This window comes from Staurois parvus, unplaced genomic scaffold (assembly GCF_062004578.1).
Source record: "Staurois parvus isolate SC_StPar_1 unplaced genomic scaffold, SC_StPar_1.0 ptg000365l, whole genome shotgun sequence".
Lineage (NCBI taxonomy): Eukaryota > Metazoa > Chordata > Amphibia > Anura > Ranidae > Staurois > Staurois parvus.
The window spans coordinates 419697-442955 of record NW_028318161.1 but is presented as its reverse complement, the minus strand read 5'-3'; the positions used below and the strand labels follow the sequence as shown (position 1 = coordinate 442955).

Here is a 23259-nt window from a genome sequence, read left to right as displayed (position 1 = left end):
AGTCACTTTCACACCTGCATATCATGTAGTGTTTTTTTTTTGTGTCTAACCCCGTATTTACATGTGTAGCAGCTGGTGATATCACCAACACATGGGCACTGCAATGCATGCTGTTTGTTCAGAGAGCTGTACCACAACCGTGACTCCTGTGCACATGTGCGAAAGTGATGTCATTGTAGCTTGCCCATTTAAACAGCTGGAGCCTGCGCACCCGGAAGGCAGAACGGGTGAAGATGGAAGCCCTGTCAGTGTGTCACTGGAGGGATCTGCTTTTTAGGTAAGTCTGTCGTAATGTGCTAGTATACAATGCATACTAGTGAGCTGGGGTGGAGCTGCAGTTTGCTAATGTATCTAAATCTGCTAATACATTTAACACTCCCCAGACTGACAATGCTATTGTGCCTCCTGTGCTCCTTCATTCAGAGTGAAGGCACTCTAGTACAGGTGTGTTTCTGGTCAGCTCACCAGGTAAAAATGGGGAAGCAAAAAAAAAAAAAAAAAATCCAAAACACAACTCTGATTGGAAAGCTGCAATATTTTAGTTTTTGGTTTAATACTGCTTTAACCACTTGCCTCCCTGCCACTGCATATATACCTGTGCAGGGCGGCACTGGGGCGCAAAAGCACGTTTTAAAATAGGCTCCCGACGTTTTCGCCGGTAGGGGGCGCACGCTCCCGCCGACCCGCGGGTGACACCATTTGATCCCGGAGGGATCAATCATTCGATTTCAGCCAGTGATGTCTGGCTGAAATCAGATGATCGGTCCCTGTCCTATTGACATTTACACAGGACAGGATATGATGTCATTCTTCTCTGCCTGTACACATTCCGTTCCAGACAGAGAAGAAGACATACAAACAGTGAGTAAAACAGCACATACCCACAGATAGAACACACCTAGGACACATTTAACCCCCTGATCGCCCCTCCTCCCCAGTTAACCCCTTCACTGCCCTGTCACCAGTGTCACTGATCAGTGAACCGATTTTTACTGATCACTGTATCAGTGTCACTGGCGACTTCCGATTGTGTTAGCGCCCCTCCCAGATAGCGCCAGTTTGCCCGCTAGTACACCAGTAATCCCATTTAACCCCTTTATCCCCCCCCCCAGTTAACCCCTTCACTGCCCTGTCACCAGTGTCACTGATCAGTGAACCGATTTTTACTGATCACTGTATCAGTGTTGCTGGCAACTTCCGATAGTGTTAGCTCCCCTCCCAGATAGCGCCAGATTGCCTGCTAATACACCAGTAATCCCATTTAACCCCTTTATCTCCCCCCCCCCAGTTAACCCCTTCACTGCCCTGTCACCAGTGTCACTGATCAGTGAGCCGATTTTTACTGATCACTGTATCAGTGTCGCTGCCGACTTCCAATAGTGTTAGCGCCCCTCCCAGATAGCGCCAGTTTGCCCGCCAGTACACCAGTAATCCCATTTAACCCCTTGATCGCCCCCCTCCCCCCCCCATTGACCCCTTCACTGCCCTGTCACCAGTGTCATGGATTACAGTGAACAGATTTTTACTGATCACTGTATTAGTGTCACTGGTGACTTCCGATAGTGTTAGCGCCCCTCCCAGATAGCGCCAGTTTACCCGCTAACGCACGGGATTTTTTTTACCAAAAACATGTAGCAGAATACATTTTGGCTTAAATGTATGACTAACTATGAGTTTACGATATATTTTTTATAGCTGAAAGTAGAAAATATTGTTTTTTTTCAAAATTTTCGTTTTTTTTTTATAGCGCAAAAAATAAAAAGCGCACAGATAAAATACCATCAAAAGAAATCTCTATTTGTGTGAAAAAAAGGGCGTAAATTTCGTTTGGGTACAGCATTGCATGACCGCGCAATTATCATTTGAATTAGTGCAGCGCCAAACAGCAAAAAAAGCCTGGTCATTAAGGGGGGTAAGTCCTCAGGAGCACAAGTGGTTAATCCCATCCCCGCAGACATAGTGACCTAATCCAAGGTGTGTGATGGCAGTGGATGGCCATGTGTTGGTGACATCACCAGCTGCTACACATGTATACAGGAGGTTAGTCACATGATTTGCAGGTGCGGATAGTCCCTTTCTTTCTATGACTTGATGAGAAGGTAATGTGTAATAGTCATGAGTGGGGCTTCTCCAAAACTGGGCGAGGAGCGGCCAGGTCACGAGTGTCCGCTGAATTTCCCAGCTTCTCCTCTCCCGGTTACGTCATAGAGAAGGCCGGACTACAAGTGAGTGATGTCAGTCCATGTTGTCAGCTTCCTCCTAGCTGGGTCCATCCGCTCACAGCGCTTGTCATATGGACGGTGTCCCGGTCCGCTAAGGGGTTACTGGGGCTGGTGATACTGCAAGGATCCAGTCCATATGGCTAGGAGAGGGAGGGGGCGGTAACCTCTAAGATGAGAGAGGGCGGAGACCTTTGCAGTGATAGGGTCTAGGCATCATTCATCAGCCGACAGAGCCGCCCTTCTAATCTAGCCCCGCCCTCTCCCGGCTGTAGGGTGAACGACTGTGGAGGAGAATAGGGAAGGCAGGAGGACTGATCAATGACAGTTTCCTGTTCCTCCCAGAATCCCTCCGTCTGTATGACTGCAGAAAGCGAGCTCAGTCCAGCCACAGAGGGGAGAGCAGGCAGGAGCCGCACACAGGAAGGAGCAGGTAAACCCTCTGACCTATAGACGGCCGGCCTGTCATTCCCCAACAGAGGACCCGAGCTGGGTATGTCATGTGACCCCCAAGAGTGTGCTGATCGTTGACACCACAATGCCGCTACCGTACTTACCCCGGTAGGGTTGTCCCTGGTGATGCTCCCACTACTGTAGTGGGGTTTGCAAATATTTTCTATATGAAGAATATAGATGTTTATAACACTTTTTGCAAACGGCAGTTTTCTTTTTTACTAGAGAGTCCTTGTAGACTGATTCAGAAAACTGTGTGCTAGTTTATTACTACAGATTATCCATCATAATTAATAATATGTGCTGTATGAGGAATGTAATGGGAATTCCATGGAATGACCTGGAAACTAGATTGTCCATAAGGTTATTGATGCTTCGATTTGCAGTAGATACATCCAATATGATGCCGGAGTTGTACAAATCAGTACATTCATATTTGATTCCTGCGCTGTGATTTCGAACTGTGTAAGCTTTAAAATGTATCAAAACCCAAGAACAGAAGTGGGATACTTTGCAGTTACCGTCCTTGTATTATGCTGGCTGCATTAGTAGGATTAGTTTTCTTTTACTTGCACCCTGTGATCCTGCCTTGTATTACACGTTCTCTTCTAGTGTGATGACTGTATCTATCTATGGAGGAGATGTATTGTCACCTAGGCTGCCATCTCCTGATTTGGACTACAGAACATCTTCCCTCTCATCTTATCTCCATAGTTTGTCTGTATGTGTAGTCCACAGAGAAAACTCAGACAAGGCTAAGAAGTGTTTAGGATTTTATCAGTATTTTCAGCTAAATACAAGAAGTTACAAGCTCACAGGATCTCTCGTAGGATGAGCAGGTGTCTTGTTTTATTCAAAAACCTAAAACAGACCAAAGGGAGCAAGTAAGAGACATTGATTGTCAGGGTTTACATACACTGTAAAAGCAAAGGAAAAAGGACGTCCTCATACTTTGTGATCAAAGCTATGCAGCTCAGGACACCCAGTTTCTTTTAGAAAGTTACAAATATCAAATATTTATTTCCCATTATGTTACCAGCAACTAGTTCTGTGATTTGACTTATGCAAATGGTTGTGTAAATCTCCCAGTATTGTTTTCTTGGTAGCAGGAAATGGTTTGCTGTAACTATACAAGGAAACATTTATTATTTCTGTGTGTGTGTTTGTCTATAGGCTCAAGGTTGAATTCTATTTTAAAATGCAAATTGTGTGAAACAAAAAAATTGCTCACAGTATGTGTACCTGGGAGGAGCAAAAACTATCCTTTGAAATGTTTCATCCTTATTATTGGGAACCTGCGCTGAGAGGAGAGTGGGGTGCTATTGCTTCAGAAATTGTTAGTTACCTGGCTGCCATGCTGATCCTGTGTAGTCATTGGTCCCCGAACATGTAACATGTCAGGATTAGCTACTTCACTGTCACATTACATGCTAGTTCTGGGTTAATGATTCAGAAAATACTAAAGCCAGAGCCAGCCAATTTGCATTTTCTGTAGGGCGCAAGTAAGGTTGGACGGCACAATTTCCTCTTCCTCTTTAGTGATGTAGTCTGATTTTAACTATATAACTGTACAGTAGTCCTGAAGATTCTCTTTAAAGTGCATCTAAACCCCAAATCAGAATTGTAATAAATTGGATCTTAAAAGTCCTTAGATATGGAGGCTGATGTTTTTTTTTTTTCCCTTTTTATTTTCACTTTCTCTTCTAGGGTGACAACGCTCACTCACTCCACTGTAAGCAGCATTGTCACTCTAGGCCGTTCATCAGATATGGATCCCAAACATGTCTTCTTCTCCATCTCTATTACATGAGGGACAGGGTAATTTTGTAGTTTTTACAAGATAGTTTAGAATGAAGGTATCATTGTTTGTGATTTCAGTTCAGCTCACAGGAAGTGATAAGAACACTGCATTTCTGGAAAGAGCAATGGGTATTTGCTAAACTTTTCTGTGTTTAAAAAATGAAACATAATGCAGGCAGCACATCCAAGGACTAGTAAGCTGCTGTATATTACATTTTTGTTCTTTAGGTTTAATTTTCTTTTCTTATTGGGGACCTAAGTATCAGTGTACAGTGTCCTATGTTTTGAAAGACAAAACAAATGTTATTGAATAGAACCAAGAATATCTAAGTAGAAGTTATAATAACTGACAATCCGGGTGTTAAAAACAAAAACCCCAGTTAGAGTTCTGCACCGTAGGATGCCAGAACAGCATTGTTGTTTTTTAGAACAACTTTGTGGAGTCTATTTATTTAAAAAAAATTGCATAGCCTTCCATCCAGCCAATCTGCATTGTGCGTTGTGCAAATTGGGCAAAAACAAATGTTTTTTGGGCTAGTTTCTCTTCTGAACAAATATTTTGTTTGTTTTTTTGTTGTTGCAGGTTGTTGTTGTAAGATACTGCATTGTGGCCACTAGATGGAGCATAGGAAATACATATGTCTCTGTAAAAGATACAATGTAACAATTCTTGAGAACGCTAGAGGGAAGTAACAAATACATGTTACATTGTTACATTTATTTGCTCATTCCCTTTAGTGTTCTCTAGAATTGTGACATTGTATCTTTCATTACAAAGAGATGGTGCTACTCAGCTTAATCTAGTGGCCAAAATTCAGTATTTTACTACAGCCTGTAATAAAAACACTCCATCAGAAGGGAAAATAACATAAAAAACTTTATGAATAGTGTACGATAGAACCTTCTGTCCATGTCTTCATTTAGATTTCCTATCATTGTTCAGTTTAATACTGTCACCTCATTACAAAGTATCCCAAACTCTCTAATAGGGACACAGTAACAAAAACCTGAAGGGGGGGGGGTATATCAATGCCCATTGTACTGGAAATTTATCAGGAAAATATTTTTTTTTACAAATGGAGTAACTGAGAGATATAAAAAATGGTTCTAAGTCTTCAGTTGCCAATTCCCCCTACAAGCCCCCAAATGTTTTTTTTTTTATTCCCCCACCCTCACCCACCTTGCTTTTCTTTGTTCTTTTGTAGTAGATCATACTTGCCTACAACCTTGCTCCTCTGCAATCTGTTTTGTACAGACTGCATGTCACTGCACACAGTTTCAGAATTTTGTTTAGTTTTGCTTGCAAAGACAGCCTGTTATTGGACAAAAATCTGCAACATTATTGTAGTTGTATGTGTGAAAATATCTGCACCCATCTCATGCAGAGCAGTGTGACCAAGCTCATGCAGACACCTACTAATACTACAACAAGATGGAAAAAAATGTGGCAGGGGGCATGGATGTCTGTGTTGTCACTGTTGCTTCTCAAGCCTGTAGCTTGTCATTCAGCACATGGCCACACATAGTCCTGTCCACTCTTCTCTGAATTGGCAGCATGGCCTCTGTTGCTAAAACCTTCCACTTTGAGCTGCAGTGTTTGATAGAGGAAACATGTGGGACACACATGGAGGATGTGGCTCAGTCAGAGGAGGTTAAAGCTTATGTATCACATATTAAATGGATTTGGGACTTGTTTAGACAATCATGCAGGAGCTTTTAGTTGTACTTATCAGGGTGGATTTGATATAAATCAAGTTGATTTAAAGCATGATTTGAATCATTAGTGAAAAGACTCAATTTATATCATCTTTTTTAAAGAGCAACTGTCATCTCTGTCCCGCAGCGGCTCCTCCTCTGACCCACTGTTGACCCACCGACAGTCCCATTCACTATATTTGGATGGCTGGTGATACGGCAGTGACACAAAGTGAGGGACGTGGCGGCAGCAGGTGAGTGGATGCCTGCTAACAGGCGCTGCCATGATGGATCTAAAATGACAGGTGCTCTTAAAATGTAAGGAATCCGATTCAGTCTTGCTGGTAGTTGGCCTCTTTAATATTTGCAAACAAAATGAAGGTTTCCTTTTCAGAATAATAAGCTGTCAGGTTAGTAAAAGAATGATATCAGAACCGATTTTAGGTTAATAGGTTAATCACACATAGCTGGAGAACTACTCAATTTCTTTTATTTCATGTTTTTTTTTCTCATGGTTGCTGTGAAATTGTGTGAATGCATCAATGCAGTGCATGTTCTCAGCTTGCATTCATTGAATGAGTTTACCAAAAATGTAATTATTGCATAATATACAGCCTCATGCTACATAACTAAGCTCCGTTTCATGCTGAACAAGCTAAATTATTAATGTATCTTAAATACAAAACTATCTTTAGATAGATTTTTACTCCAAAAAAATTAGATGATTTAAATTTTAAAAAATCAGATTTTTTTTATTTATTTTTTTTTAATTTGTCGATTTTTATCCACCCTGCTTATAATTTTTGTTGCTAGGATGGATAAATGAGTACTAAAATTCCCCACTTACTTCTCCAGCTTTCCTCCCTTACTTTACTCATTTAGTCTCTGAAGGAGAGAATCGGCTACCCATCAGAACCATGGGGGCGGGCTATTCGGCTCTAATAGTGCCCTATTGCATGCATTGAGGATGATGATAGAATGTAGACAGCATGCAAAATTCATCTGCTAAAGGTAACCGGTTTAAGGAGTACACTTAAGTAACCAACAGCATAATATATATATAATTTTTTTTTTTTTTTTTCATGTGTGTGTGTATGTGTAAAAAAAATATAAATTATATATATATAATTTTTTTTTATGTGTGTGCGTGTAATAAATATAAATATATATCTTTTTTTTTTCTTACTCTGTCATGTTTCTACTATAAGCACTTGCTCTACAGATGGAGGGGACACTGTAAAGAGTCCTGTAGTTGTGCAGAAGAAGACTCTTGGGTAAGGGATAATGGACTGGCAAATGTTCTTGCCAAGTGGTTAATGACCACATGAGGAGGCAAAAGCTTTGTTCCATTAATGCCTCTTGTGAGGTATATCTTGGTAGAAAATGTCAAGTATTTCAATACGTGGGCTGATGCTGTGATGCTTTTCAGTAATAGATTCTGATAAAACAGGCTGATCAATAACGCCTGTGACGTCTTTTTTGAGACGTACAACATGATTTTGAAAAATCCTTAATTGTTTACTGCCAGTCTTCCAGAAGCATGTTTGTTAAATGTACTTTATGAGTGAATGTGATTTTAGAGGAAATCGTGAATACTGTTGTTTGTTTTGCTTTTCATCTCATTTCCAATTGTGAGTTTATCTCTTTTTATATGATATCATAAAAATACTAAAGTATATGTAAATCCTTACCTTGTAAAACAACCCATTTAATTTAAAATAGAAATGAAGGGAAAACACATTGTATACACATTATAAACACTTCCCTCTTTCTTTCTTTTTCTTTCTTTTCTTTCCTTTCTTTTCTTTTTCTTTCCCTTTTCCTTTCTTTTCTTGATCTTCCCAGTGATCAACTGTTCAGAGGACCCTTTCAGCACATGTCTGATCATTGGAGGACATGCGGAAAACTGACCAATGAGATCGATGTTCTCGCAGGCCTAGCATGGCTATTTTTAACCATTTACCCCCCTTCCTAACCAAGCCATTTTTTGCTGTTCGGCACTGCGCTATTTCAACTGGTAATTGTGCGGTTGTGCAATGCTGTACCCAAACAATTTTATATCCTTTTTTTCACACAAATAGAGCTTTCTTTTGGTGGTATTTGATCAAAGTACATACATTTTTATTATCGATAGGCGACACTTTAAAAGCTTTACAGCTCACCAATTTATATTTACAAAGGAGGTCTAGTGCTAGAATTACTGCCCTCGACCTGACGTTTGCTGCGATACTTCACATGCATGGTGCAACCGCTGTTTACATACCTACATGGAGTCAACACTTGTGGTTTTGTTTTTTTTGTTTATTTTACACTGTCCCTTTTTTTTTTTTTATCACTTTTAATGCTATCACAGGGAATGCAAATATCCCCTATAATTTAAATAGACATTGTCCTATATTCTTTTTTGAGAAATCTGAAGTCTATTAGACTCTAGATCTCTCCTCTGCCCTTACATTATCTAATCTCACCAAGATCGATGCAATCAGATGCTTTCCCAATTTACAAATGGCGCTGTTTATATCCTGCGAAACTGAAGTGATGAAATGCTCCTGGCTTCTGGTCTCTTAGACTATAGAGATGGTTGGAGCCATTCTGGTCTCTGATCAGCTCTATGGTCAGCTGGCACAAACACCAGCTGCATTCTCAGGTTCCCCCGATGGCACGGGACTGCTCGGGAAGGCCGTGGAAGGCAGCGGGTGCATCTTCTCCCACTGATTGTAGAAGCAATCCTGCAGCTAATTAGCCATTAGGATTGATTTCACATGAAAGCCCATCGCCTGCTGAACAAAACAATACCAGGATGATGACTGCAGCTGTAGACATCATCCTGGTATAACCACTCAAAGTCCAGTGATGTACCAGTACGTCGCTGGTCCTTGTTGGGTGTATATGCTATGTTCTTCCATTTTTTTTATTTATTTATTTATTTTTTTCCAATGCAGCCTGTGGGCTGAATGAAAAAGAGAAGAAATCTCTGCCAAAAAAAGTGTGTGGTATGCCAACCATTAGAATATACCTCCCTGCATCCACCCACTTCTAATGGTGGGCACACATGAAATGTGCCAATAAATATTATAAAATATATATGGCGAAGCATAGGGGCCATCCACACACTGGCCACATCACGCCCCCATGCTTCAGCATATATGCTCTTTTTTTAACTGCGGATGAAAAATCTCATCTAACAATGCTGCCCACACTGACTTATGTATATTCTGAGAGCAAGGTTTATTGTGTGTATGAGTATGTTCCTGGCACTCAAGGGGTTAAATGTGATTACTGGTGTACTAATGGGCAATCCGACGCTATCTGTGAGGGGCGCTAATTGACGCTAACCCTATCTGAAGTTGCCAGCTACACTAATATAGCGATCAGCAAAAAAACCTGTACCAATGACACTGGTGACAGGGCAGTGAAGGAGTTAACTATGGGGGGGGCAGGGGCGGTGATCATGGGGTTAAATGTGTTCTAGAGTGTTCCAACTGTAATTGTGTAGTGCTTGTACTCATAACTCTGTTGATTCTTCTTTTCTCTCTGGGCACATTCTGTCCCAGAGAGAGATGTCATCACTTCCTGTACCTGTGTAACTGTCAACACAGGACAGGATAGGACAGGGATCGATCATCCGATTTAGGCTGGACATTAAGAGCTCCAGTAGTTCTAGGATTGCAGTTGCTTGCATAAGATGGCTAAGAAAGAAGGCTTGCAGGAACGTAGTCAGTGGGACATGTAGATGGGTCAGTTCCATGTGAAAGGCAGAAATGTGGTTGCTAAACAAGCCAGGGTAAGTTCAGGTGGTGGGCAAAGGTGATACTGCACTGTTCTGGTGACATTCAGAATACCATTGCTGGCTTTTCCTGGTACAGGTGTGGCTACCAACTTTAAACACTGTTGCTGGTTGCATTGGCTCTGGTAAATTTCCACTGGTGTGGCAGTGATTAGGGACAATGTTGTTGACTGCACTGGCTCTAGTGATGGTCTACTGGTGTGGCGGCAATCAGGAACAATGTTGTTAGCTTACACTGGTCTTCTGACACTGGGACTCTTGTAGCAGCAATTAGGAACACTATTGCTGGTTTACACTGGTCTCGTCACACTAAGACTGGTGTAGCTGGTTATCAGGAACACTTCTGTTGGCTCACAGTGGTCTGGTGACTGACTAACAATCAGCACCACTGTTTCTGGGTGCACTGGAGTGGTGGTGAACAGGAAGAATGTTACTGTCTTATGCTGGTCTGGTGGCACTGGGACTGGTGAGGCTAGTGATCAGGAACACATGCTGGATTGCACTAGTGTTCTGGTAACACTGGGAAATAGTGTTGCGGAGATCAGGAACCCTGTTGCTTGGTTACGTTGGTCTAGTGACATTGGGAACTGTGTTGGGGAGATCAGGAACACTGATGCTGGCTGCACTAGTTTGGTGACACTGGCTGGCTCTGTACAGTGTAAAAAAAATACATCCATAAATAAATACAATAAAAAATATTGCTCTCAACTGCTCTGTTTCTATCACACAGCTGATCAGTTGGTGAGGGGAAACCGAGTGGTGGCTGCAAAATGAAGCTTTGCTGTCAGCTGAACATGGATCACAGGAGTGCAGAACGAAGTGCACTCTTGTGACCTATAGGTTTAATACACAGAGGTATAAAGTTAAAAAAAAAAAAACACAACAAAAAAAAACACAAATAAATGGGCAGACTCGATGGACCACTTGTCTCTTTCTGCCGTCACTTTTCTTTTTTGCTTTGGGACTTGGGTTACAGCCCATTCATGCAAATTTTCCAGTAGTTCCTCTGGGTACTTAGATTTCCTCTCACACAAAAACATAATTGCTGGTTAACTGTCTTCTGTCTAAATTTGGCCCTAGTATGTGCATGTACAGGGATATAAAAAGTCTGCACACCCCTATAAAAATGTCAGGTTTCTATGATGTAAAGAAATGAGACAAAGCTAAATAATTTCAGAACTTTTTCCACCTTTAATGTGACCTATAAACTGTACAACTCAGTTGAACAACAAACTGAAATCTTTTAGGTGGAGGCAAGTAAAAATAATATGGTTGCATAAGTGTGCACACCCTTAAACTAATACTTTTGTTGACGCGCCTTTTTGATTCTATTACAGCACTCAGTCTTTTTGGGTATGAGTCTTATCAGCATGGCACATCTTGACTTGGCAATATTTGCCCACTCTTCCTTGCAAAAACACTCCAAATCTGTCAGATTGCGAGGACATCTCCTGTGCACAGCCCTCTTCAGATCACCCCATAGAAAAACAACCCCAAATCATGATGCTGCCACCACCATGCTTTACTGTGGGTATGGTGTTCTTTTGGTGATGTGCAGTGTTGTTTTTGCGCCAAACATATCTTTTGGAATGAATTATTATGGCCAAAAAGTTCAACCTTGGTTTCATCAGACCAGAACACATTTTCCCACTTGCTTTTGGGAAGGTGTGTTTTTGCAAAATTTACTTGATGTTTTTCTTAGTAAGAAAAGGCTTCCGGCTTGCCACTCTACCCCATAGCCCAGACATATGAAGAATACGGGAGATTGTTGTCACATGTACCACACAGCCAGTACTTGCCAGGTATTCCTTCAGCTCTTTTAATGTTGCTGTAGACCTCTTGACAGCCTCCCAGACCAGTTTTCTTCTCATCTTTTCATCAATTTTGGAGGGATGTACAGTTCTTGGCAATGTCACTGTTGTGCCATAATTTTTCCACTTTATGAGGACTGTCTTCACGACTTTATGATGACTGTCTTGTTTTAATGCCTTGGAAATTCTTTTGTATCCTTCTCCTGACTGATACCTTTTAACAATGAGATCTCTCTGATGCTTTGGAAACTCTTTGCGTATTATGGCTTTTGCTGTAGGATGCAACTAAGAAAATGTCAGGAAAGACCTACTAGAACAGCTGAACTTTATTTGGGGTTAATCAGAGGCACTTTAAATGATGGCAGGTGTGTAATGACTCCTATTTTTAATATGATTTTGAATGTGATTCCTTAATTCTGAACACAACTACATCCCCAGTTATAAGAGGGTGTGCACACTTGTGCAACCACATTATTTTAGTTTTTTATGTTTACTTCCTCTCCTAAAAACTTTCCGTTTTGTTTTTCAATTGAGTCATACAGTTCACGTTGAAGGTGGAAAAAGTTCAGAAATTATTTTTCTTTGTCATTTTTTTACATCACAGAAACCTGACATTTTACCAGGGGTGTGCAGACTTTTTATATCCAGTGTGTGTGTGTGTGTGTGTGTATAATCTATATATACAAGCAGTACCTCCCAGAAGTGAGTACACCTCTCACATTTTTGCAAATATTTTATTATATCTTTTCATGTGCCAACACTGAAGAAATGACACTTTGCTACAATGTAAAGTAGTGAGTGTACAGCTTGTATAAGTGTAAATTTGCTGTCCCCTCAAAATAACTCAACACAGAGCCATTAATGTCTAAATCACTGGCAACAAAAGTGAGTACACCCCTAACTGAAAACCCTCTTGGGCATGGAGTTCACCAAAGCTTCACAGGTTGCCACTGGAGTCCTCTTCCACTCCTCCATGACGACATCATGGAGCTGGTGGATGTTAGAGACCATGCGCTCCTCCACCTCCTGTTTGAGGATGCCCCACAGATGCTCAATAGAGTTTAGGTTTGGAGACATGCTTGGCCAGTTCATCACCTTTACCCTCAGCTTCTTTAGCAAGGCAGTGGTTGTCTAAGAGAGAGAGAGAGAGAGAGAGAGAGAGAGAGATCGATCTCTATATCACATGTATATTTGTGACTCATATTTACTGCTGCTCCAGATAAGACTTTTAAGTTATGTTCATGTCTAGGAGTTTGTGTGCTGAACCTCTGCCTACTATCAACTGGAGCCCCAGAGGTCCTCCACAAGATAGATGTGTAACATACTGGTAGATAGCTGGTAGATAGCTGGTAGGGTTTACTTATAATATGTGGTAATTGTCTGCTTTGTGGCATGACTTATTTTACATATATGTTGCTAGAGGTGGGTACACGTGGATTGAAATTTGGCATGTTCAAAGGGCATCAGATGAATTTCGATCTGTGTGTGGCCCTTCTTGTTCGAATGAAGTTGATTTGGTAGATCATCTTCTGTCAAATGGTCTGCTGCACTGATCAGAATACAGTAGCACAGTGGGGAGGATTCCCCCATCCACCTTGCTTGCGTGTATACTTTAACTGTTGGGTCTTTTATGGATGAATATACCACAAACCCTGACTTCAAGCTTTCGGCAGTAGGCTCTTTTTCCTTGTATTCTTTAAATACAGGATATTGGAGTCAGTTCACTTATGGATATATTACTTTGTCTATATTCATATTGTATCACTTAATCCTGAGGCCTCATGCACACTGGACGCTATAAAAACACCAGTAGCGTTAGCTGTAGAATGCCGCATTTTTAGCGTTTTTGCATTGGCGTTTTATTAGCATTTTTGGCAAAACTATACTCTCTCAAAAACAGTCATAAACGCTGAATAGCCGCATTTTTCAGCCTTAAGGCGTTTTTACAGCTGAAAAACTCTTCAAGCGCAGTAGTTTTTTTTCAAGCCTAAAAATGCTGATAAAAGCCTATATATGCATGAACACATAAGATAACATGACGGGGAGTTTACTGGCTGTAGGAAAACACAGGGAAAGGAAAACGTAGCAGGACTTCTAGCAAGGTTTTCTTTATGCTGTGAATCAAGCCTTTTAGATGAGGTTCAATTAGGTTATCTCTATGCTGTGGATAAGGCCTTGCATATGAAATTCACTATCTGCAGTATAAGTCTGTATATATGATATTTTGTTCTTGTCTGCTTTGCCACATTTGCATACGCTGCTTCATGATTTTTTGGGTTTTTCTTATGTGAATTCACCTGAACACGAACTTTGTTTTCTGCATTATGTTTTATCTGTCTTTGATATTCGCTATGTTGGAGTCACTAATGCATGTGGTATTTTGATTATTTTCATATTGCATTGTTCATGAATGTTTACATGGAATAGATGGGATACAGAACCTCTTCCTCTTTTGGAGGTTGGTCCTATTCTTTACCTATTGCACGTTTCACTTGTTTACAGGTATTTGACAAGCACCGCACCGCAGACCTTCGTTAAAGAAAAAATCGTACTAGTTTTTTCTCCCTACGTCTTCCAGGACAGCCATCTGAGACCTTGGGCTCCTCCCTCTGGGTCAGGAAACACACCATCCCCCATGCCTTTAAAAGGCGGGCCTCCGGGCCTCACATCCAGTTTTTTGTGTTTCCTGAGCCGGAAGGATGCACGCCGTAGGAGCCAGGGTGATCCTCGCACCCTCAGGAAGGCTGGCCTGGAAGGGTGTGGTGCGGTCTGTACCTCCGTCCCCGGTGCCTTCCACGTGGTGGGGCTGGCATCTGGTGGTGTCCTTCAGGCCCAGGTGGGTAACCGGCGCTGCCGCATGTCACTGGGGCTCGCCCCGATCGTGGCCTCTCCTCTGACCCGGCATTCAGTTGAATGTGCAGGGGAGAGGCGGGACTTCCGGTTGGGCGCGGTTCCAGCAACCGGAAGTAGCAGGGCGGATGCGCTCCACAGGCCGGAAGTCCGCCGGTGACGTCAGCGCCGGGCGCCGGAGCCGGCTCCGATCTCCAAGAGGCGCAGGCACCACCAGGGGAATTAAAAGCCGGTGGGCGTGCGGAGCGGCGGCGCTGTCTCCACGCCAGGGGGATGATGGAAGCAGGACCTTCTCAGGCTGACCCAGGTCCCGGTACCGGCTCCTCCCAGGTAAGCTTGGGGAGGCTCCCCTTTATGCTATATTCCTGGGGGGGGTGTTTTTTGGAGGTCCCTTAAGTCCCCGAGGTTGTGGGTGTTGGGGTACGCTGCAATTTTTCCACAGTACTGGATGCAGTGGGGGTCCTGGGATTTTGCTCCTTTCAAGTGCCTAGTTCTGTTTGTTTTTTGTCATTTCTTCTTTAGACTAAAACACAGGACAGGACCCCGGTACAGGCCCCAAAGAGGAGATGTGCAGTGTGTGCGGCCAAGTTAGGCGCAGGTGGTGAGAAGCCTTTATGCCGCAACTGCATTGATGGTCTTGTTAGAGACGAATCTTTTACTACATGCCATAAAGTTTTGTCCTCTATTAAAGAGGATATGTCGGCAACTTTTCAGGCGTTTAGGTCCCTTCTGGATAGGGTTCAGTCTCCTTTGGAGATTGGTTCGCAGTCTGCATTGGGGATCATGCCCTCCCGGCAGGTAGTTCCGGATGAGGAGGAAGACGTTCCTCGATCTCGGACATCCTCCCAGTTAGGTTCAGGGTCCGAGGAGGAGGAAGCCCCCACCTCTTCGGGCTCTAAGTATAGGTTGGCCCTAGAAGAGGTGGACGAGCTTTTGAAAGCTATTTATGAAACTCTGGAGATAGAGGAGGAAGAAGTGACCTTGTCGAAGCATGATCTCATGTATCAGGGGCTTCATGCTAAAAAAGCCAGAGTTTTTCCGGTCCATAGTTCCTTGGTTGAAACTATCAGACAGGAGTGGGAAAGCCCGGAGAGGAGGCCCTTCTTTTCCGGTGCCCTAAAGAGGAGATTCCCCTTTGACGAGGACCCCTCACAACCCTGGAATAAGGTTCCAAAATTAGACGCCCCTTTGTCCAGGATTTCGAAAAGGACGGATCTGGCCTTTGAGGACATGGGGGCCTTGAAGGACCCTATGGACAAGAGGGGGGAAGTTTTGTTGCGAAGAGCCTGGGAATCCTCTTCAGTCAGTTTGAAGCCAGCCCTGTCGGCGACTTGTGTGGCCAGAAATTTGGAGTGCTGGTTAGCCCAACTACAGAATCACCTAGCGGCAGGAACCTCGAGGCAGCAGATCCTAAAATCACTTCCGTTGCTTCTGAAAGCGGCGGGGTTTTTGGCGGACGCCTCGGCAGAATCGGTCAAGCTTGCGGCCAGGTCCTCAGCCCTGGTTAACTCCGCTAGGCGAGCTTTGTGGCTAAAGACCTGGGCGGGGGATTCAGCGTCCAAGTTGCGTTTATGCGCTTTACCATTTTCGGGGGATAACCTTTTTGGCCCAGGCCTGGAGGAGGCTCTTGAGCGTACGGCAGATAGGAAGAGGGCCTTCCCAGAGAGCAGAAAAAAGGTCTTTCCTAGGAAACCCTTTCGGCCTAGAACCCAAGTGCTTCCGAATAGAGAAGTTCAGCCAAAGAAGCATTGGACAGGGCATAAAAACAGAGGCCGGGGAGGGATATTATTCAATCCTCCTCAGGGATCCTCCAAGCCCCAATGACTTGGATGGCCCGGTAGGGGGAAGGTTGGGGTCCTTTCTCCCTCAGTGGGCTTCTATATCCCCGAGCCCCTTCATTTGGAGCCTGATTCAGGGAGGCTACCGGATAGAGTTCGGGGACTGCCCTCCAAACAGGTTCTTAGTTACAGATCTTCCCAGGGACCGCAGGAAGTCTCAGGCGTTATGCGGTCTTATAGGGGAATTGGTGGACCAGAAAGTTCTGGTGCAGGTGCCTCAGAACGAGCGGGGTTCAGGGTGTTACTCTCACGTCTTTGTGGTGGGAAAGCCTTCAGGAAAATTCAGGTTAATCCTGAATCTACGCTCCCTAAATCAGGCTCTAACATACAAACGCTTCAGGATGGAGTCGTTATATTCGGTAAAGAATATACTGTTCCGGGGGTGCTTCATGGCCACAGTGGACTTGAGAGATGCCTATTTTCACATTCCCATCCACCAGGCAAGTCAGAAGTTCCTGAGGTTGGCCATAAGGATGGGGTCGCAGACCTTCCATTGGCAGTTTCGGGCCTTGCCCTTCGGTCTAGCGTCAGCTCCCAGGATCTTTACAAAGGTTTTAGCAGAAGCTTTGGTTCCTCTGAGGCTGAGATCAATCTTGGTGGTTCCTTACCTGGACGACTTGCTTCTGGTGGCCGGGTCTCGGCAACAGTTGCTCGAGCACCTAGCAGTAGTCCAGAACCTCCTGCAAGGTCTGGGCTGGCTTATCAACAGGGAAAAGTCGTCTTTGGTACCTGCACAGAGGGTGGTTTACCTAGGGTACGAGATCTCTTCTGTAGAGGAAAAGATTTTTCTGCCACGGGAAAAGTTCGAGAAGATGAATCGAGTGTTGTTAGGGTTGCAGTGCAACCTGACGGTTTCGGTGAGGGAGGTCGCAGGGGCAGTGGGTCTAATGACATCCTGCTTTCCGGCGGTTCCATGGGCAAGATTTCACCAGAGACCGCTCCAGGCCTTCTTGTTGAAGGAATGGGACGGAAATGTCTCAGAGCTGGAGCGGCAGGTCCGGCTTCTGTCCAGAGTCGAGAGATCTCTGTGGTGGTGGCGAACGGAGAGAAACTTGACCAGGGGTCTGGATTGGAGGCCATCGGATCCACTCATTGTAACCACAGACGCCAGCAGTTTTGGTTGGGGGGCTCATCTACAAGGGAGAACGGCCCAGGGGAGGTGGTCCCAGGAGGACTCCTTAAAGCCCTCAAATCAGCGGGAGCTGTTGGCGGTCGGGAAAGCCTTGGAGGTTTTTCAGGCAGGCTTGAGGGGCCTTCATGTTCAGGTTCGTTCAGACAACATGGCAACGGTAGCTTATGTGAACAAACGGGGGGACAAGGAGTCCTTCGCTGCAGAGGATCGCGGGCAATATTCTGACCTGGGCAGAACAGAATCTGCGTTCAATTTCGGCGGTACACTTAAAAGGTTCTCAGAATTCGCTTGCGGATTTCCTGAGCCGAAGGCCACTCTCCCACGACGATTGGTCGCTCAACCAAGAGGTGTTTCAGGAGTTGGTGTCCAGGTGGGGGAAACCGGAAGTGGATCTCTTTGCGTCACGGGAGAACAGGAAGGTCGACCAGTTCTTTACCCTAAACTCGCGAGAGCAGAGCTTGGGGATAGACGCTCTGTCGACCACCTGGGATTTCAGGCTGGCCTATGCGTTCCCTCCAATCAGGCTGATTCCAGTGGTCCTGCAAAAATTTTTAGAGGAAAGGTCGGATCTACTCTTGATCGCTCCTTTTTGGCCGAGAAGGCCATGGTTTTCCCTACTGAACAGGCTGGCGTCAGCTTGCCCATATCCCTTGCCGGAAAGGGCAGATCTGATTGCGCAGGGTCCGCTTTTGCATCCGCGAATCAAGACGTTGCGATTGACGGCCTGGTTCTTGAGGAACAGATCCTCAGAGCCAGGGGGTTCTCGGATCATGTAATAAAGACTTTGGTGGGCTGTCGCAAGCCGGTAACCAGAGCCATTTATTCCAAGGTCTGGAAAAGATTTGCCTCGTGGTTTTCGGACCGACCAGGGCCCCTGGACATTCCGATGGTTTTGGATTTTTTTCAGGAGGGGGCAGATAGAGGACTCTCGATCAGCACCTTGAAAGTACAGGCTTCTGCTTTGAGTATTTTTTTGCAGTGCTCTTTGCAACAAAATCCCTTTGTAATTGATTTTTTTAGATCCCTCTCCAGGGCTAGGCCTGCTAAGGTGGGAGGTTGTCCGAGTTGGGATCTGTCTCTGGTCCTAAGGGCTTTGGTTCGAGAACCTTTTGAGCCTTTAGAGGAGTCAGCTTTCAAGTTTTTGACCTTAAAGGTAGTTTTTTTGGTAGCAATCACATCGACCCGTAGGGTGAGTGAGCTTCAGGCGCTCCCAATTAGGGAGCCTTACTTGACCATTCTTAAGGACAGGGTGGTGCTTAGGACTGATCCGGGATTCCTTCCTAAAGTATCCTCTTCTTTTCACAGGTCACAGGATATTGTTCTGCCGACCTTTTGTTCTTCCTCTGAAGGTAAAGAGGAAGACAGCCTAGGTTTGCTGGATGTAAAGAGGAGTCTTGTAATTTATTTAGACAGGTCCAGGGAATTTAGGAAATCTGATTCCCTTTTTGTTTTGTTTTCAGGGCAGAGAAAGGGGTTAGCAGCATCTAAAGCCACAATAGGCAGGTGGTTTAGGCTGGCTATTGGGGAATCTTACAAGGTTTTGGGGATTAAACCTCCTTTTGTTAAGGCCCACTCAACTAGATCCTTGGCAGCGTCCTGGGCGGAGAGAGCCGGGGCTTCGCCGGAGGAAATCTGTAAGGCAGCCACTTGGTCGAGGTTTTCCACCTTCGTGAAGCATTATCGCTTGGATATCCTGTCAGATAAGGAACAGGCGTTCGGACGCAAGGTCCTCCAGGCGGTGGACCCACCCTAAGGGGGTAAGTTCTCGTTTATCGTCTCAGATGGCTGTCCTGGAAGACGTAGGGAGAAAACCAGAGTTAGAGTTACCGGTAACTCCTTTTCTACGAGTCTTCCAGGACAGCCGGTAATTCCCACCCTTCTAATGTGCAACCGAGAGAGTTAAGGTTGACTGCATGAAAATTGTATTTACCTATATTTGTGTCTTTCAGTGGCTTCCGCTAGTTCTCTTTTAATAACTGGATGTGAGGCCCGGAGGCCCGCCTTTTAAAGGCATGGGGGATGGTGTGTTTCCTGACCCGGAGGGAGGAGCCCAAGGTCTCAGATGGCTGTCCTGGAAGACTCGTAGAAAAGGAGTTACCGGTAAGTCTAACTCTGGTTTTACATCTCATATTGTTGTATTTATGCAACATTACTACGGTGGAGGTTTCATGCATGTTCTTCGTGTTAATAGTGCAATACATGTAACACTAGGCAGTTTATATGGTGTTGTGTAGTCTTGTGTGCTTATTGTAGCATCTGTGCTCCAAACCCATAGCATAAACCTCTTTCATGACTTGTTACATAAACATGGTAGCAGTTAGGCTTGCTTCAGTGGCAGACAGAACATTTACATGATACTTAAACTGTAGTTCATGTTCACGTTGCAGCCTGTAGATATGGCATCGTGACTTGGTCTCACTGTAGGACTTATGTGTATGTTACGGTTTGGTTCATACATTGGTTTCTGACTTTGTTGTCTTCTTAAGCCCTGGTTATATAGCCAGGGCCCCACATATGCTCCCCTGGAAAGGCTACCAGTGCCTTGCAGGGAGATTTTAAGTCCTAATTGTGAAATTCTTCAAGGTCCCCCCCCCCATATTATTATTTTTATTTATTTATTTTTTGACATGAGTGCAATATTGCAGCCACCAGGGCCTAAGCACATGCACTGGACATCTTTCATCGTATAGGCTTTCCTTTCTTTCCCTTTCATTGCTATATTTACCATGCAGTAGACCGTGTCTTAAAAAAAAATGGCTACTCCTTACAGCACTTTATGGCCAAAGAATTGTTTGGGTTGTCATGCTGAATGGACTGTTCAAGGCTCCTCATAGAAAACTTCCAGTCAACATTAATTTATTACATTTCCAAGTACCAACACGTGACCCAGTGACTAAATGGCAATTTTCAAAATTAGAATTTATATATAGTGATCATAGGGCGCATCCAGCCACCCTTTTGGTATACTACATGCACAAAAACATTATTTTTAAGCAGGGTGGATTTGATTTAAATCAAACTGATTTAAATCACAATTTAAATCACTAGTCAGTAAGGCTTGATTTAAATCCTAGTTTTCTACATAAAGACTAATTCTTGCTGGTATAACTTTAATATGCAAGTAGATGAAGATTTTTACAATAACAACTTTTCATATTAAAGAAAAGCAAAAAATCAGTGAGCGCTTGAATGAATATGATGATGAACAGCAGCTGTACACCAAAAAAGGCACCGTATCAAACCTTCAAAGACATAAATGTAAAAAAGGGGGGTGCAGCGCTATATAACTAGCAAATAGTAATAAATAAAACACAGTCGATAAACAATGATGATAAACAGTGACTGTGTACTAATAAAGCCACTGAATGGTGGCTATGAAGTGAGGGAAGTGAAACAGTCCAATGGAGGAGTGCTCTTAAGATCCAGGATGATCCTCAGACGTCCAATATTAGGAACCGTCAGGTGATAAAAATGTAAAGATTGCGCACTCACCAGATACGCAATCTTTATGCGCATTTGTGTATAATATCACTGGACCTCCTGTGTCATCATCCTGGTCTGGTCAGATCTGGTCAGCATATCCTTCATGGCCTGGTACCCGGATAGATGCAGCTTTTCTGTGGATCTGGCCGGTTCCCACCAGAACTCAAATAGAAAGGGCCACATAGTGTAATATCCTTAGGTATCTTTATTATAGGCACAGAATAGCAGGAAATCCAATATACAAAAAATTGTACTGACCCAGATGCAAATCAAAGATGGCCGCCGGGGCCCCTCGTGGCGCCGGCGGTGAGGCGTCCAACCTGCTGTAGCTTTCTCTGACGCGTTTCGAGCGAAGGCTCGTACTCATAGGGGTGCAGCTTACAGTGGTGGACGCAAATGACAATGCTTAAATACGAACGATGGCGCATGCGCGATACGTCATGCGCCATCTTCCCTATGCTGGATGTCCGCGCAACGGGCGCCATTTTATTGTAGCCCAACCCGATGGCGCATGCGCAAACGCCCTCTCATCGGGTACACGGAAACAAACAGCAGAAACAAATGCTGTGAGCACCAGGGATGATTCAGTCAAATACTATGAGCACCAGGGATGATTCAATCCATAGTTTAACATTATAGATCACCTGTGTGGAATCAAACCAAGGTAATATAACTGTGGGCAAAGACAAAAATGGATCTTAATTAACAGATCCAAAATCATGTTATATAGCCCATATTTATCATGACAACAATAATGTAAGTATATAAATACCTTATATGAATAAAAAATATATTCACATAAAATAAAATTAAATTAAAAAAGTTCATATAAAAACCTGGTGGTCATGCATACATAAATATTGGCAAATATATAAAGTCTGCCAGACATAAATATAAGCACATCATAAGTACCCATATGTATGAAAATTATATCTAAAACCAGTGATAAATGAATAAATCAACAATATATATAATTAATACAGATATAAAATATAACATACACCTATAGACCTATAGGTCATTAGTGCATGCAGAATGTTAAAATGATAAAATATTTAATATTAAAATCACCTAAATAACAAAAATATATCGTCATAATGACGAGGAAAAAACCTTATAATGTTAATAAAATAAAATACACACTAGGATCAATGGCAAAAAATTCATATATATATATATATATATAGAGGGATATCTAAATAGTCCTGATTAGCTGTTATCAATAAAACTATTGATATCCAATTCTATATTAAGTCCCTTGGGGCGCATACAGTCCATCTGGAATATCCATTTCGTTTCCATTTGCGAGACTGCTCTTTTTTTATTTATGCCTCTCCAATGGGCTTGTACAAGCCCATTGGAGAGGCATAAATAAAAAAAAAAAAAAAAAAAAAGAGCAGTCTCGCAAATGGAAACGAAATGGATATTCCAGATGGACTGTATGCGCCCCAAGGGACTTAATATAGAATTGGATATCAATAGTTTTATTGATAACAGCTAATCAGGACTATTTAGATATCCCTATATATATATATATATATATATATATATATATATATATATATATATATATATATATATATATATATATATATATATATATATATATATATATATATAAATTTTTTGCCATTGATCCTAGTGTGTATTTTATTAACATTATAAGGTTTTTTCCTCTTGTCATTATGACGATATATTTTTGTTAGAGCATGTCATTGTGAATGGATTAATGGAATTTATTTACCAAAAAAATTAAACATATACAGCCTTATTCTACATAATTAAAAAACTAATCTTTATTTCATGATGGAATAACCTTTTGGATGGTAATATATTTTCCTCAAAAAGCATTTTATTTAAAAAATCAGATTTAAATAAAAAAAAATCTGATTTTTTTTTTTTTTTTCTTTTTTTCAAAAAATCATTAATTTTTATCCACCCTGTTTTTAAGACTGTTAGTAGCTTTTGGCCACATCAGGAGTTTTAGTGGAAGGTACATTCTAGTTCTCGCAGACCTACTGCACAGTTTTTTTTGGATTCGATAGTCCTTCTAGTAGATCTGGGTTTTAAACTTGCTCCATATCCATTGGACTAAGGAAATTGGAATTCCTTCCCTATATTCAAACCCATCCAAGGATAGGAAGCAACTTTGGTGTGCTTGGATGTTTGCAGAACATTTTAGTTTTACTAA

General features: G+C 42.9%; 2 protein-coding genes across 4 annotated transcripts in view; both read left to right on the top strand.

The window, feature by feature from the left end:
- ZC3H12B (zinc finger CCCH-type containing 12B) overlaps nt 1-23259 on the top strand; it is a 98416-nt gene that overhangs the window by 41963 nt on the left and 33194 nt on the right. Inside the window, exon 1 of one of the 3 annotated variants that reach the window (XM_089685179.1) lies at nt 2505-2652. The exons of 1 other annotated variant lie outside the window; for it this stretch is intronic. The gene's annotated coding sequence lies outside the window, so the exon portion shown is untranslated. Of the gene's footprint in view, nt 1-2504; nt 2713-23259 lie in introns of those variants that run through there. One more of the 3 variants, XM_089685180.1, reaches the window with a different exon arrangement.
- On the top strand, nt 15269-17277 carry LOC149456254 (lamina-associated polypeptide 2, isoforms alpha/zeta-like). The gene has a single exon (XM_089685169.1). It carries the CDS (start codon nt 15312-15314, stop codon nt 16437-16439), a length of 1128 nt encoding a protein of 375 aa, XP_089541295.1. The 5' UTR covers nt 15269-15311; the 3' UTR covers nt 16440-17277.